This window comes from Fringilla coelebs, assembly GCF_963513975.1.
Source record: "Fringilla coelebs genome assembly, chromosome: 1".
Taxonomy (NCBI): Eukaryota; Metazoa; Chordata; class Aves; order Passeriformes; family Fringillidae; genus Fringilla; species Fringilla coelebs.
Window position 1 is genome coordinate 119,828,447 of NC_140028.1, and position 16,097 is coordinate 119,844,543.

At 39.9% G+C, this 16,097-nt stretch overlaps 1 protein-coding gene across 1 annotated transcript in view; it reads left to right on the top strand.

Moving 5' to 3' along the window:
* The first annotated feature begins 4,171 nt into the window (after positions 1-4,171).
* The window catches only part of SKAP2 (src kinase associated phosphoprotein 2), a 118,449-nt gene continuing 106,523 nt past the window's right edge, over positions 4,172-16,097 (top strand). The window contains exons 1-2 of the mRNA XM_084204745.1: positions 4,172-4,289; positions 14,734-14,839. Coding sequence (XP_084060871.1) covers positions 4,241-4,289; positions 14,734-14,839 — 155 coding nt within the window. The 5' untranslated portion in view covers positions 4,172-4,240. The remainder of the gene's footprint in view (positions 4,290-14,733; positions 14,840-16,097) is intronic.

Sequence of the window (16,097 nt, forward strand, 5' to 3'; positions counted from 1 at the left end):
GATACTGAACTTGATGAGACACAGAATATTTTTTGTCTAATAAAATATCGAATAATGCACAATCCTATACAATTTAATGGATGCTCGGTAAAAAAATTCTTATGCAAAAATGTTTCCCATATGTAATGCTTAGAAAACATAATTCAAAATTATACTAATTATCCTATAGTTTTGATAACAGAAATACCAATCTTTCTTTGCAGAGGTAATTCTTAGGTAAAATTAGGCATTGCTGGAAAATAGTCAAGTACAAAATGAAAAGCTATGCCTTTGTTGCTCCATATTTGGAAAGCTGAACACTTCAGCATCAAACCCAATAGCTCTGAAAGCTGAATGGGTAGCTACAATATGGCATATAGAAAATTATCTAGGGGACAATTCTTAGAGTTTTTCAGTTCAGCACCTTTCTGTGGTTGTATAGCTGGGAAAATATGAAGATGGAAGGGAATGACTTGTTTCTTGAGATGTGTTTTTAAACCCGGGAGTTGGGAATTACTCAAACTGAGGTCGTAAAATAAGAACAGGTAACACTGAGAGCAAGACAGTATTGAGCTGGGAAGTATTCCATAAATGGTAGGTTGCCTTCATGAAGCAAAGGTTTATAACTCAGAACACTAAACAGTGACAAGCCTCTAAACTGCAGAAAAAAATGTCACTGTGGCAATTTTTCAGCATACAGACTAATAAAGAAACACACACCTGGGTGTTCAAAATTTTTACAGTCTTGCTGAGTATGTTTTAGTTCCATTTGTGATCATACCATAAACCGAAGAGTGTTCAGATCATGTGTGATGAGCTGAATTCTAAATGCAAGGCCATGTTTCCACATTCTAACATAGTAAAGTCAATGCAACTCAACTGTGCAAACAATATTTGAATGCCTCAAGGTTTTTGCTTCTTTATAAAATGCCTGTAAGAGGACAGCAAAATAGGGAGCTTTCATGGAGATGTATTCTGAATAGAAGAAGATACACAAAATCATAATGAGTTGTTACATGAAGTATTAGCTTCTCTTTATGCTTCAAAGTTAATGTGTAAACTTATTCTCAAAGCAACTGTTGTGATGTCCTGAATGCATCTCTCCCTGTGAGGAAGTAATTTAAACTTGAATAGTAGAAGCAAATCCTAAGAAAACATTAATGATGTTTTGCCAGAGGAAAGAGGGTTTGAATCTGCTTTTCCACTGTTAGAGGCAAGAAAAAGCCTCTGCTTTTCTTCAGTGCAGCAACCACAGTCAAAAAGCATACAGGGTGCCATGTTTAGAGCACTGTCATTCAATAAGATAATTTCCTGATTTTTTTAAACAGTTTTTGTGTGTATAAAGAAAGCAATTCTGTAAAGAAAGTCAGTGCTCCTTCCATTTAAGAGCTTTATGTGCATACCAGAAATCTTTCCAACTACTGTTCAATGTAATTAAATAATTAAAAAATATAAATATTCTGACTATTGACTAGCTGTTTTGTTTGGAGTCCAGCAAAAGAAGACAGACAGCCAACAGGGGCAAGAGATGAGAACACAGAGTATCCCCAATGAGGCCACTGCTGCCTGTGTGAAATAGTGCAGGGATCAGTGCAGGGAGCATGCACTGTAATCCAATTAATTTTCAATTAAAGGACATGTACAGAACAAGGAGCAGCTGCACACAGGTCGTGTTTCATTCATCTCCTAGAATCTAAATTTTAAAAGCATGGCTTCAGAAGTGTGGAATATTTAAGGGAAAAATGCTGGGTTTCCCAGTAAACCAGATATGTCACATTTCCTCAGGGAGGCAAGGCAGTAGTGATGCTGCTCCCGAATGGGAAAGTTTATTCTTCCTGCAGCTGCATTGCTGTAGGCTCTCTGCAGATCCAGGTAGGCTACTCCTGAATTCTCTATTTTCATAGCTCTGCTCACACAGAAGGACAATAAATTTCTGTGTGTTCCCTGTTGCGTTGCTTCCCACACATCAAGAACCCCTGATCCGTGGGCCTGATTAGGCAAGTGGTGTGTCTGGTTTCCATGAGGCACAAGCTGTGGAATCCTCAGAAACCAGGCTGAAACAGCACTGAAGCCAGACTTGTTTCAGGAAGGAGTCTGTTTTGAATTATGCTTCCTATTAGTGGTAGATTTAAAAATTAGGGGACTATGAGTAAATCTGGAACTTAACAAGGCTTAAAATAGGCCTGGGTCACAAATCTTGATGACTGTGTGACGGGCTGGTCTTCACTGCAACAAGGAGGTCTTTAACAAAAAAGTAAGTAGAAAAAGAGTGACTCCAGAGTGACTGGAGTATGGGGGATGGGAAATAATAAAGGTAAGTTACTTCTTCCCATCTTATGTTCTGAAACACAGGAAAAGTTTACACAAATGGTAAACATATGGAATAAATTATCAGGAGAGTGATCTCAAAACAAAGACTACAACAGAGTTCAAGTGAGACATTTCTGGAACAGAAATGGATGGTGCCATAAAGTCAACACAAGAAAGTAGGATTATGATTAACCTGAAAAAGGGCAAGCAAATTAGACTACAAGCAATTTTCCTATTCCTTATGGCAGCTTCCCAAGACTGCACATCTGAAATGTGTAATTTAACATAAGCCCAAAGAGCCTTCCTTGCCAACTACAGAAAAATTAATCAAACATATTCTTGTACCAGATGAGTAGTAGGTATTTATACAAATAAAGAAGCGTGATCTATTTATACACATATGCACCCAGATGCCTGTGCATGTTTATTATAGTTGAATTGAAATTAGATAACCAACACAAAAACCATTACACAACATTATACAGGTCAATTAGTTTACTGCTTGAGTTTCAGCCAGGCTGGCCATAAAGTCAGGTAATAAAGCTGCAATGCTTTGAAAACACAGATGTATTTGAAATGAGTTGCTCCATGTGATTAAAAGAGATGTGAGAGGTCAGGAGAACAATATAATCTAACACCACGTCTACACTGCAGACTTCAGCCGCCACAGCTACACCAAGCAGAAGTAGGAAACTGTTTAATACCTGACTATCACAGCCATACTGCCAGCTGTGTTTTAAATAGTTACACTGGTATAAAGCTGAAATTTCATGAATGGAACTTCTTTTAATTGGTGTTTTTCCTATGCTGGTATGATAAACAGATGTGCTAACATAACCACAGCTCTAACACAAACACTTTCTGCAGCAATAACATAGATACAGCCAAAACCATCCAGGGCGCAGAAACACATGCTAAGAGTTTACTTTGACTATTTCTACACGAAATATATTGCATCACCAATGTGCTCCAAATACATACAACTAGGGATTTGTGGGAAAAACATACAAAAGCTGCCTCATAAGCAGCACTCCAGCGAAGTTGGCCCTTCTAGCAGCCCAGCTGTGTTGCTTAGCAACAGCATCTTTTTGTCACTTCTCACACACTGTGCCAACAGACACCGATATGAACGGGACTGTTCCCACTGCTTCAGTGGTTTCCTCAAGTTCCACCGCTTGATTTTGCTTGATTTTGGGACATTGTAACAGGCACGAGGCTGGGCTGCAGGCTGTGGCTGTCTGCCATCCTAAACCCCGACACTGGTAATGACAGAAAGCCGAGAGGGGCAACGTCGGCACCGCGCAATGAAAGAAAGACGGAAAGACGTCTGGAAGAAATTAAATCCCCAAAGCACCACCCTCCACACCCACCGACCCAGTCCTGCCCGCCCCTGTGGGAGGAGGGAGAGACGCCAGGCCCTGGCTTAGTGGGCGGGACAACCAATGGGTCAATCAGAGAGAGGGCTCGGGACACTCTTATCCAATAGCCAACTTCTCCTGCCCTGCGGGGCGGAAGGCGCGCAGGGAGCCGGCTCTGCTGGGCGCCACGTTTGGTTCTGGCGGGGGCGGGCCCGCTCGGTGCCCTCACGCAGCATGGCCGCCGGAGCGGTCACGTGGGCGGCGGCTGCCTCACGGCGGGCCATAAACACGGGGGAGGGCCGTGGAGCGCAAGCGCGGCGCTGAGGGGCGGGGGGAGAGAGAGCAGGAGGGAAGCCCCGCCCCCGAAGCATGAAACTCCGCCCAACGCCGCGAAACCCCGCCCCAGCGCGCCGAAGCACCGCCTTCATGGAGGAAGCCACGCCCCGGTGATGCTAAACCCCGCCCCCCCGGCTCGCGGCCGCGCCGCTGCGGGCGGGGGGCGTGGCCTCCGCTTCCTCCCCGCGGGGCCGGGCCGGTGTGAGCCGTCGAGCCCCGCCCGCCGGGTGTCCCCGGCCGCCCCCGCCGTCCGCATCATGTCCGACGCTCCCGGCGTCCCCGGGGACGTCTGCAGCCTCTTGGCAGGTGAGGGCAGGAGGGAGGGCTTCCTTCCCGGGGGGCGGGCGGAGGGGAGGCCGAGGGGGGCGGGCCGGTGGGGGTGTGACCGGCCGGGGGAGCCGGGGCGTGCGGGGGCAGCCCCCTGGAGCCGCGGCGGAGCGCTCCTCGGTGGGCACTGGGCGATCGCTGCCAGTGCACGGGTTCGGGCGTTCTCTCCTTCCCATCCCCCCAGTTCCTCTTCCCCGGCTACTTCCTCCCCTCGTGCCCGTCCGTGGGGAGCCGCAGCGCTCCGGCTCGCTTCCCCGCAGGGAGGAAGGAGCGGGCCGGGCCCCCTCCCGCCGGGGCGCCCGCAGCCCCCGTCCGCGCCCGGGAGCCGACACACCCCCTCCCCGGCCGGGAGGTTCGGGGGCTGCGTGCGCCTGCCGGGGTGAAGTGTTCGGGGGCTCCCGCGGACAGGCGTGCAGGGTGTGTGACCGCCGGGTGACCGCGCAGCCATCCGGAGGAAGTCTCTGCCCTCGGGGTGTGCTGGCGGGGCAGACTGCCCGCATCAGCCGAAAAAAAGTAATGAACTTCCCCGCTGAACAGCTGAGGAGCGGACGAAAGGGCTGCTGAATTGCTGGGGTATTGTCACATCAGTCACACACCTCTGACCGTGACTGTCCATGCTCTCAGGATGCGTTGGAGCGTAGGGACGGGCTGATTTCTCACCCTGGAAGGTTATAATGTTAGTACGGAATTCTGAATGCGAGTGTCTATCTTTTACCTCAAAGAACTCATATTTAATTATTTTGGTTATTGTTGTGAATTAAAATAAATAGTATACTTAAAGGTTGGCTTTTCTGGTATCTTTATCAAAAAATTTGGTATCCTGAAACCATTTTAATTTCACTGGGACTCTTCTGAGAACTTCTGTTTCTGCTACAGGAACTTGTGTAGCTCTGACTTTGCCATTCAAATTATCCATGCTTTTTGAAATCTTCCTTCTGAGGCCAAGCACTCAATTACATGGCCGGGCACCTGCCAGAGTCTAGTGCAGCTCATCACCTTTACAGACTATTCTCTTTTTTAACACTTTGATTGAAAGAGCTAATGCTTGAAACATATTGCAATCACCACATCTCATCTTCTGCCAACTGTCTGAAGTGTTTTCTAACTGCAATTTCTATGTTACTTGCATATCCTACTATTTGTAGTTAAAATTTGCATGGAAGGCCACCAGAAAAAAAAAGAAAAAGGAAAGCTTCTCATGATTTCATATGATGGAATAGATACTTAATAATTTAGAAAAAATAATTACACTTAGAGAGCATTTCTAAATGTTGGTATTTTCTGTGGCAATACTGAATTCTGGAACTCTTGGTCAGACGCAAAGCATATATGTTTGTTTTGGCGCTAGTCTCACTGAGTGAAGCTCATCTTGAAACTCTTCAATGTTTTAAGTGCTTTAAAAATTTTTGTGAGGGGAAGGATGTGATGCAGATGAGATCATTTGAGATCATGATTTCTTTCTCAGTCATGGTACCTCATGTACACAACTTATCCTTCCTTCCTTCTCCCCATCTTTATCCAGTCTGCCATGGAAAGAGAGACACAGAAGTTTGTATTTTGAAGTGAAACAAAGAATGCCTGTTTTTCCTCAAGATGTAATGTACTTTCAGAGTTGCTTTGAGCAGCAGCCTAAGTTATACACAGGTATCTAATGTTTGTAGAGTATGTACAGCTTTAGCTTTTCTCATTTCTTTTTGTACTGTCTATAGAACTGAAGTTAAGAAGGCAACGGAATGATTTACCAATGATCTTTAAATATTTGTTTTATTATTACTACATGTATTAATAGTTTGCAGCTTTTAATTGTTACCATCAAGGTTAACCTTGTAAGGTTATACACTGTTAAAATTAAGTAACCTGCTTGTTTTTGAAAAATAAATAATGACATTACTTTTTACTGTTTGTGTTAAACTCTATTTTTTAACGTTATCAGTCAAGTGCATGAAAGTTAGAAATGAGAGTAATCCAGCAAACTTTAATCCAGGAAACTGTATGAGCAGTTCTTTCACTGATATGTGTAGGATCTCACAAGCTTTTATGTAGGCTTCTTCCTTTTTTCTCAAACTATTCCTCTAGTGAAGATGTATAGTAATGGAGGAGGGAAGGGGGCTCTGTAATATCTTTACTATTCATCAAGAAACCGTTACACAATAAAAAAGACCACAGTTAGTAGATAGTTATTAATTTCTGCATTCTCTTCTTCGAGGGTGCTTCTTAATGTATTATTTTAATGGCTCACAGTTATTGATCCAGCACCTCTTTGAGATGAGGGAATATTGTTTTCCCATCGGTAAAATTAGTATAATAAACAAGATGCGATTGGGGTCGCAAAAAATAATCAATGGTGGAACAGAATTAGAATTCAAATTCACCTGCCTCCATGCTGTGCTGGTTTCTCCAGATAATAATGAGTTGGATGTCTGTGTTAGTGGCCATTGCAAGTGCCAGGCACTTCTTCATATTGGGTTCAGTTGAGAACGTGCAGCGAATGGGTAGCGACAAGCACTGAATTTTAGTCTGGTGTTCGCGTAGCAGAGAGGCCCTCACAGGTGCAAAATCTCATAAATACTGTGCTCTTCTGCTCTTCCTCCTCTTCTTGGCCTTTTTGCCTATGATTTCCAACTTCTGCAACAAGTGGAGGAACGATCATATGGATTTCCTTATCCCTGCTTACCCTTGATTGATGGCTGGAGTATGTCCACCCACCCTGCTGAACAAGTAGGGATCCTACTGGAAAACATACTAAGTGCTCCTGTAGTTAAACATGGCGATAATGGGAATAAACACACCAGGGGATGAATTAAAGTTGCACAGGAAATTTTCTGACTTGTGAGTGCTTTACTTTGAACCTAAACAATATTATATCTTCAACACAGAAACAAATTCTGTCACACATGCTGGCAGGGTCATTATAGTTGCATATCAGTGGCGCTGAAATGTTCCAGGCAGAAGCACAGCTTGAGCTCAGGGCTAACTGCATTAGTAGGAAACAGGAGGAAGCCGTTTCTGTAAAGTTGAAGGGGAAAGGTCAGTGTGGCAATAGACTTATTGCAGAGGATTTTTGGGATTACACAATCCCATCCTGTCTTCTCTGACTTGTTCAAGTGGTAGGAGGAAAACACTAGAGACAGAAACACAGTCCTCTGGTCATGAGTTAAACTCCTGGTAGGAGGAGAAAGTAAGTTTGTTGCTCTCTTATTTCCCTCTTTACCCTTCAGAGGTGTATGGTAGTGTATGTAACTTCTTAATTCCCCACCCATGTCCCTGCGCTTACAGATGGTGCTTGAGACAGAGGAATTTAGTGAGGGAAGCCCATCCCTTCTCTGCCTTTTCTTCTTTTGAAAAGGCATTGTCAGTTATGTTTATGTGATATTTTTGTGGGTGTCTGGCAAAGTGGAATGTTTCTCTTTTTTGTCCCCTCACATTGTTGCTGGTTACACAGGTTGTTGGAGGCCTGCTCACATCTATTTTTCCTTAGTAAGTTTTGGTTTGTTCATAGCCGAGGAGGAGTTTGAAGGCTCCTTCTTTGCCCAAGGGAATATTATTTCTTCTGTAATGTAAACCAGACTGGTTTCTTCAGTCAACTTGAGAAGAAAAAAATTCTTGAGATTTTTTCAGTAACAAAGTTTTAGTTGGAGATAAGACTTCTTTATCTTTTCACAGCTTTTGATGGTGTCATGATCATTAGATATGTGCATCATTTATATTTTTCCCCTGTTCATGATGCATGTGACTGTAGTATGGGTGATATTTCTTTGTCTTTTGTTCAATTTTCCTTCACGCTTGGCAGTATTTCTTGTTTGAATCTTCTGTATTCGTATTTTGAAAATTACAAATACTTTCACTGTGAAAATGGGATAAAGTTTTCTCTAGTTTATATGGAACCTTATATCCTAATATAATTTTCATTGTTCTGTTAAGTAAAACCCCAAATCTAAATAGAAACCAATGTTCTTGCCCTAAGGATCATTTCTACCCAGATATTTTTCAGTTTGTTTAAATGCTTAGTTATATTGTCCAGATCACCTTTTTCTGTGTGGTTCCTCTTATTTTTTTCTTCAAAGTTTTACTGTTTACCTACTTGTTTAGCTGCATCTTGGAAATAGTTTGCAGAAAAGGGCAAGGCAAGAAATCTACAAGACATTGGATCTAGTGCATGAGTTGCTTACCTTTTATTTTTGGACTACGCTGGTTATATTTACCCAAATCCCCAAAAAACAAACTGTCCATTTTTGTTTTCCATGTCAGCTGTTCCTGGACTTTCTCCTTACATGCCTATCATAGAAAAAGCCTTCTGGGTACAGTGTGGCTCTTTATTGATTGGTTCAAATTTAAAAGCACACTGTTGTTTAAAAATTTACTCTTTTTAAAAAGTATCATTTCCATGTTTTCAAGTCTTTAACAAATGCCAGTTCTTGCTGAAGAATCCATCTGCTGAAGAATCCAAGATAAACCAGGGGGATTATTGTAGACATCTTTTAAGCAGACATGTGTTTACAGCTTTGGTAATATGTATGTGTTTCTATAGTAATGGAGTAAGATTAGAAACAGTGAGGTGAAAAAAATGCACAGAGGGACTCCTGGTAAGAAATAACCTCCAGTGATTTGAAACATAGTTCAATTGTCTCTGCCATAAATTTGGGAATAAGTGTCATATATGGGTGATAAAAATGGCATAGGCTATTTTTTATATACTCATTATTCACTTAGTTTGTCTTTTTCAATTAACATGGAGTCTATCTTTCTCATCTGACTGGGTTTACGTTTCTTTCATAATCATATGTCAACAAACCACAATAGACACAGCATAATGTGGCATACAGTGTAAATCTTTAGGTTAATCCTTAACATTTTTTATTATAGTTCATTTGGAATCACTTTGTAACTTGATCATGATTTGTACTGGTGTGGTTTTTTTTCATTATATGCTTAATATGGTACAGCTTCATCTTTTCTCACCTCTTTAATGTAGAGAGAGGATGCTCAACTACTCATCCAATGAGATTAGAGATAGATATATAACTATGTATATATATAGTACTTGATTAAAATTTTTCTTTTTTAATCTTTTAAAAGACATGCCTTATCGATTTACTTCATTTGAGGAGTCTTAGCAATTTGTGTATACTTCTGCTTTTAAAATCATTAATAAAACTGTTGACTGTCAACATTTTTCATCATACTTACTTTGTATGTGTCAACACAGCAACATAACCTTGTTTCTGGGGATTTAAGGTACAGCAGTTTTTAAAGGCAGTCCTTTCCAGGACTGTGCACTAAAAGGAATGCTCACCTTCTTATTAGGCTGGATAAATGTGGTATTTTTAGATATCTTGAAGTCCAGTCCCTTTTTTTTTACATCATGTGTTCTGTTTCTGATTAAGTGTATATATATGTAAAAGGCAATTTAGCAAACTCTGGAGAGAGACTTTAAAACAGTTGTGAAGTCAGGGGGAGAGCAAAAGCAAAATCCTCTAATATTTCTTTATTTAAGAGAACAGGCAGTGACAGCTATTGCTTGGCAGTTTGTCTTCAGGCTTTTTCCCTATTAATGAATCGCATGACAACTTTGAAATTAAATTAATTAATTGCTTTCTGATGCCAGCCTGTGTAAAGCTGAAAGATACATGGCAGTCTGTTTAATACTGGTCACCTTTGGACAGTATGTGTGTAATAAATGTGCCTAGCTTGCAGCTATCTCCCTAAATTCTCTGGCTTGCCATCCCGAATTCCCTGGCTGGCAGCCGGCTGCTGGCTCTCGGGGTGCTTGAGACAGAGGAGAGAAAAGGCTGGTGGCTGCAGGAATTGCTCTGCTGAGCTGCTGTTGCCTTCTCGTGGGAGTGGCAGTACTACTTCAGGTTATCCCCTGGAATGTCCCTGGTCGTCTGATGGGTTTGTGTCCAGCCTCCAAACCAGCCTCCTTTCTCCTTGGGCCATGGGCCCTGCCATGTGCGTGGAGATGCTCCTATCTCATTGCCACTTTCTGATTCTTGTCATATGAATGCTGTCAACTCATCAGTTGATGTGTCCATGATGGAGTGATTAACTTCTTGATAATGTGATTGGATAACACATTATCCAATGTGTTGGATGGGACTGGTGGAGGAGGGCAGAAAGATCGACCCAGCACATAGTCTTTGGGTGCCTCTGTGGGAATCTGCTTGGCCCACCCTGACAAAAAATTGAGGTAGTTCTGTCCTAAGTATCTTTGTTTATTACGTGTGACTTACATTTACAATATTAAATCCTGTAAACAACAAATGTGCTATGATTTGTTATGCTTAGCACTCTTTAACACAGCACTTGCTTTGGGCTAGAAATTTACAATGTTCTTGAAAATTCCATCTGTGTGGTTCCAGCCTTCATTAAAGAAAATAGCTCCAAAGTCTTTAAAACAATTAAAATCTTGCAGTGTTGTCTGTTTATAATAATTGAAGTAAAGAGAACCATAAACTGTTTTAACAATGGAATGCAAAATAAATCTTAGCTTTTCTCCTCGTAAAAGGACTGAAGAGATGAAAATGAAATTACAATGGCTTTTAGCTTTTGACTGTTCTGTAAACTGGCGCTTAAGTTTTGAACTGTATGAGCTGGTTGAAGTGGACAGAGCTAGACTGAGGTGTGACTTTCCTTTTCGGTCAGTTTGTAACCTGTATTGGCAGAGCAATTTGTGAGTGATTTGTATCAATTGTATCTTTCAGTTTGGTAGCTTTTGTTCATTTCCTGCAGGCAAATAATTCCTCTGGGGTATTGTGCAAGCAAATTTAACAGCACAAGCTTTAAGAAACAGAGCAATAAGTATGGGCATTTAAGCTATCAAGAAGTCTAACACACAAGCTTAAGAAAAGAGGTGTTAAGTAGGGTTCCACTGCGTATATTTCTTTGTTTTTGTTTGTTTTAGTGTTTTTTGAATTTATTTTTTATTTTCATATTTTCAGTGGAACCAAGTAAATGTCTGCAATGTGTGCAATGTGTGATACTAAATAGCTGCCTAATTCATTAGGAAAAATTTATGGGAATATGTCATTTGTTGTTGTTGTTGTTGTTTTTTTTTTTTTTTTTTTTTTTTTTTCTCTGGGGGTAACTGATTAGTTAAAGTGCTTTTTGATCAGAAATCTGTTCAAAGAGGTTTTCTTTCTGGATTTTATATTTTTTTCCTTTTAAAATTTCTTGATGGATCAGCTGCTGCTGAAGCATGAAACAGGTCTACGCTGAAGTGCTTGTGAGGAGTAGTTTTGTTTTCTGAGTAGCATTAAACTAGTACAGGAGAGTCCAAGTTGTGGATCGTCCTGGAGAGGGGAGAGGAAGTGTGTGACTAGAATAGTGGTGAGAAATGGGTGCATTTTGCTGCTTCTCTTTGAAGTTTACTGTATTAAACTTGGATCTGCCATGCTGAACTCCCAAGTTCTGTTCTAATTCCTACATAAATCACTTTGGGGAAGGTCAGAGAAATTACAGGAACATTTCCTTATGTTCAGGCAGTCCATATTCCTCCACAGTGTGGAAGAACAGGAAGTGAAGAGATGATCATAACTTAGATGACTTGCTGGCTTCTTGTCCAGAGAAGCTTAGGATGTTACTCATCTTCTGCATCTGGTACATCCTGGATGGATTTACAACAGTAAATGAAAACAAGATCTATAACATACTATGTAACTCTGAGTAGATAAGAAATATATATGATACAGTAAAACGTAATTTTCAGGTAAACTGCTTCTTTAGCATCATGTGTATGTCAGATCTGTCTTTGTATTTTGGGGTTGTGATGAATCAAGCCATATGATATCCCTGGACATATGGAAGTAATAGTGTTCCATGATGAAAACAGTGCACCCTGACTCTGGGTACGCCTAAGCTTGGAGAACTTGTTTCACATACTCACGTAAGGGGGAAGCCATCCCAGGGATGTCTTCTGCAACTGCTGATGTTTAGAAATGACAAACTTGTATATGCTTGCTCTCTTTCTACCTCTCTCCTCCAACTTTACTTATACTGAGAGTAAATGGAGCATCTACTTCTGCCCTGTTCTTCCGTGGTTGAAAATTCTCTACTATTTCTGCTTTTGAAGTCCAGGGTTTTCTGGAAAACAACAAACTCTCTCAGCAATATAGTTAGTCCTGAAATTTTTGTATTCATAGTGTATTTTAAACCAGAAGTGGTAATCCTTTTTTATAATAATCAACTTGGTTTCTTTTCCCCACATATTCCTTAATTGTGTTATTTCAATGTTTGTATTTGAATAAAGCTTTGACAGTCAGAGTCTGAGATGGCAGAATTCTCACCTGGGTTGAGCCTTTCCAAGAAGTAAAGAAGCCCACTGAGTTTAAATGAAGACTTCTGAATCCAAGTTTTGTGATTAATTAGTGTCCAAAGGTTATCATGCAAGTATTGCTCCTGATTTATAAACATGACTAATTCCTCTAAAATTTTGTATGTTGGTATCTAGGTAGAACTTTGAAGCTGCTATCTAATTTTTAAAATAAATAGATAAAAGTATGGAAAAATAAATATTTAATCAGGCTGTCCCTCTTCAAGTAAAAGCTAGTTTTGTACTGGAAAATCCTGCTAGGTTTCATTGAGAGAAAAACTGTTGATTTGTTTTGAACTGTTTTGATTTTTGCTCTGAATAGTAAAAATATCATTTTTTTGACCTTAGTTTTGTAGTTTGTCAATGTCATTGGATTCTGTGAGTTCTCCCCTGCCAGCTTGATTGGCAATTCCAATCCTTGTAATTTATGAAGATGTGTACTTTTTCTATGGGTTTGGAAAAAATCCCTGTAGGCATTCTTGGTCTGCAGTATAGAAGCTGTTGGGGGTACGTCTGGAGGATGCATTAATACATGTTAAGTGCCTTTCCTTCTGTCCTTTTAAAGAAGGAATGCCACAGAACTGAGTGAAGGTCTCCCCCATTCAGGATTGCTTTGGAAAATGTAATGGAAAGATTCTCTGTCTTATGGAGAGAGGAGGATCAATTCTTCAAAACTCTAAAATTCTTCAAAACTCTGTAAAAAAGGAATATTTTTGCTGCATTTGGTGAGGACAGTAATCCAAACATTTAAATAATAATCCAGTGAATTATTTGTAAAGAAGAGCATCTTTGTAATAGCTGTGCTAGTGTTCTTGAAGGGTAACTTTTGAATTGTTTTCTTGCATCCTGTAATACAAAGGGTGGTATGTTTCTGTTTTATACAGAAAAAAGCAGGCAATTAAGTTTTTCATTTAGGAAATCTGCAGCAAATATTCATGTAAACTTTTGCAAGTAGACAGTTGTGTACTTAATTGGCTGTTATTTATGTTTCTGTATTCAAATGGAATGTCTCATCTGATTGGAAAAGTTATAGGATTAAAACAGTACTATCCATATGCATTTGCATCTATCCAGAGAGAGCCAAGGTATATATATGTGTCTCTGTGTGTGTCTGTGGGGGTGAGCAGGCACTGAGAAGGTGTTTTGTTACCCACAAATGCTTTCTCTTATTCAATGAGCAATTGTTACCCATACAGGTGAGATGTTTATGTTAACAAGCAGGATTTTTTGGTTGTATTTCTCCTTTTCTGTTTTTGGGATAATTGTATGTTGAGTGGTAACTATAAGAAACTTCTAATGTTATTTTTTGCCATAGTTTAGTCAATAAGGAAAACATACTTCTGTGTTACACTCCCACAAATTCAATACATGCTGCATTCTTTTTATCCTATGGAATGGATATTTACTGTATTAAAAGAACTGTGGTAGCTTTTATGGAATGCTTTGTTTCTACATGACTGTATTAAAGTATCATCTGAGTAAGAGTTAAAACTTAGAGTGCAGGCAAGAGCCTTTGTTTGTGATTCTACAAGTAGAGGTGTGCTTAATTTAAAGTACACTGGTGAGCTGGACTCCTTTGATATGGTTAATTTGCTTACCTAATACTTTTCAGGATTGCTTTGGATATGAATCTTTAGTCAATCATTGATTTCAGAGGCATTGTGGGAACACTTGAAAATACTGTAACCAGTAAGTGAGCTATATTAGTATCTGGGTAAGTGTTACTGCTGAAATAATAAATTACACAACCATCTATGCAACTTGAACTTCTGAAATAACATGGCAGTAATATATGCATAAAGGCTATTTCCATGTTTTAGCTTTGTCTTTTACTTTAGGTGATGGAAAGTAATTGTTATAGGACTGCAATTTATTAGGACTTACGTAGCATAATTAAGTGAGCAAGAATCAAATGTCACCATAGGATTTGCTGTGCTAAGCATAAGTAGATTGAGAACAAATGTATCTCATTTAGAGTCTAAAATGTCTGTTAACTATGCTGTGAATAGGGCTGAAAATAATTTTCTTATTTTTTTTCACAGTAGTATCAGGGCAAGCTCATTACAGCAGTATTTTGTCTTTTTTTGAGGTGTATTTATTTTCTTCTTTATTTAGATGTTGAAACATTTGTTTCCCAAACACTAAAAGGAGAAAATCTATCCAAGAAAGCAAAAGAAAGAAGGGAAGTTCTTCTTAAGAAGATAAAGGATATTAAAGCAAGGTAAGTGAACTTCATGGCTTTACTGTGTTAGAAAGTCACTTACTGATATCTTAAAGTTTTATGCAATCTTTTAATAAACATTAACCATATTAACAATTAAAAAATCTGTCTAGGTCCTGATTTTTTAAAAAAATCTGCATGGGTTCAAGTCTTGTCTTCTCTAAACTGCTACAATTTAGTAAGCAATGGGATCAGAATGATTTGTCCCATTTGAATTGTTTAATATTTTGAAACCTGATTGCAAGCTAGTTGGGCAGAGCTTTTCTTCACCTCTGCTTTGGTAAGATTCATTAAGACATGAGAGATATAATGTATTGAGGATATGAGTGAGCTTCCTATCACCATGCTCAGCTGGTGTACGACAGCTTATGTGTTATCTCCTAAGCATTCCATTGATGGCATGCTTCTGCCCCTGTGGCAACTTGTTTATAATTTCCAGGACAGCACAATCATCTGGTGAGGGTGCTAACTGGAGGGAGACATGAGATGTGTCCCAAAATCTTGTATTTGAAGTTTTGTGTTCTTTTCATTCAGGCTGTAAATGCTTAGGGAACTAGCTCTCCCTCATATTCTCTTTTAAGAAAGTGGTATTTTATCTATGTATTTTTTCTTTCCTGGGTTTTCCATTCTGGGTTATTGAGTTAACTGTGAATGTACAGATGACTTGCAGATACAGTGCTACTGACTTTTTTCTTGACTGACCGATGCTTTTGTGGATGATGAAATATCAAAGAGAGGGAACCTGCATTTATGGGCATATTGACACTGCATCTTTTACTATTCATTTATGTGACCCCATGGTTTCACATCTTATTTTAATTTCTAATGCCTTCCTCATTTCCTGTAATATTATTCACTGTTAACAGTGTTTTGCTTTTCATGTAGGCTACAAAATACATGCACATTGTAATCTTCTTTGATTTTAACATCCCACATGTTGGGCTGTGTTACTGCCACTTGCTACACTGGATTTCTTAGATCTGGCCTTTTATCTCTGTTTGCATTTCTCAGTTTCTTATCTCTAGACCATTCCTTTCTCTTCTGCTCATTTCTTGCCAACATCTCCTTATTGACTAAACTGATATCCTTACTACTGCTTATTGTTCATAAAGATGATCTTGGCAGCTGCATTTTATTTGCCAGTTAGTTCTTAGCCCATGAATGCTTCTTGAATGCCATTCTACGTAACTCTGTCCTGATAATTTGTCTGTATCATCAAACTGCATTCTGTGATTATTTTAGTTTCTGAAATACTAAG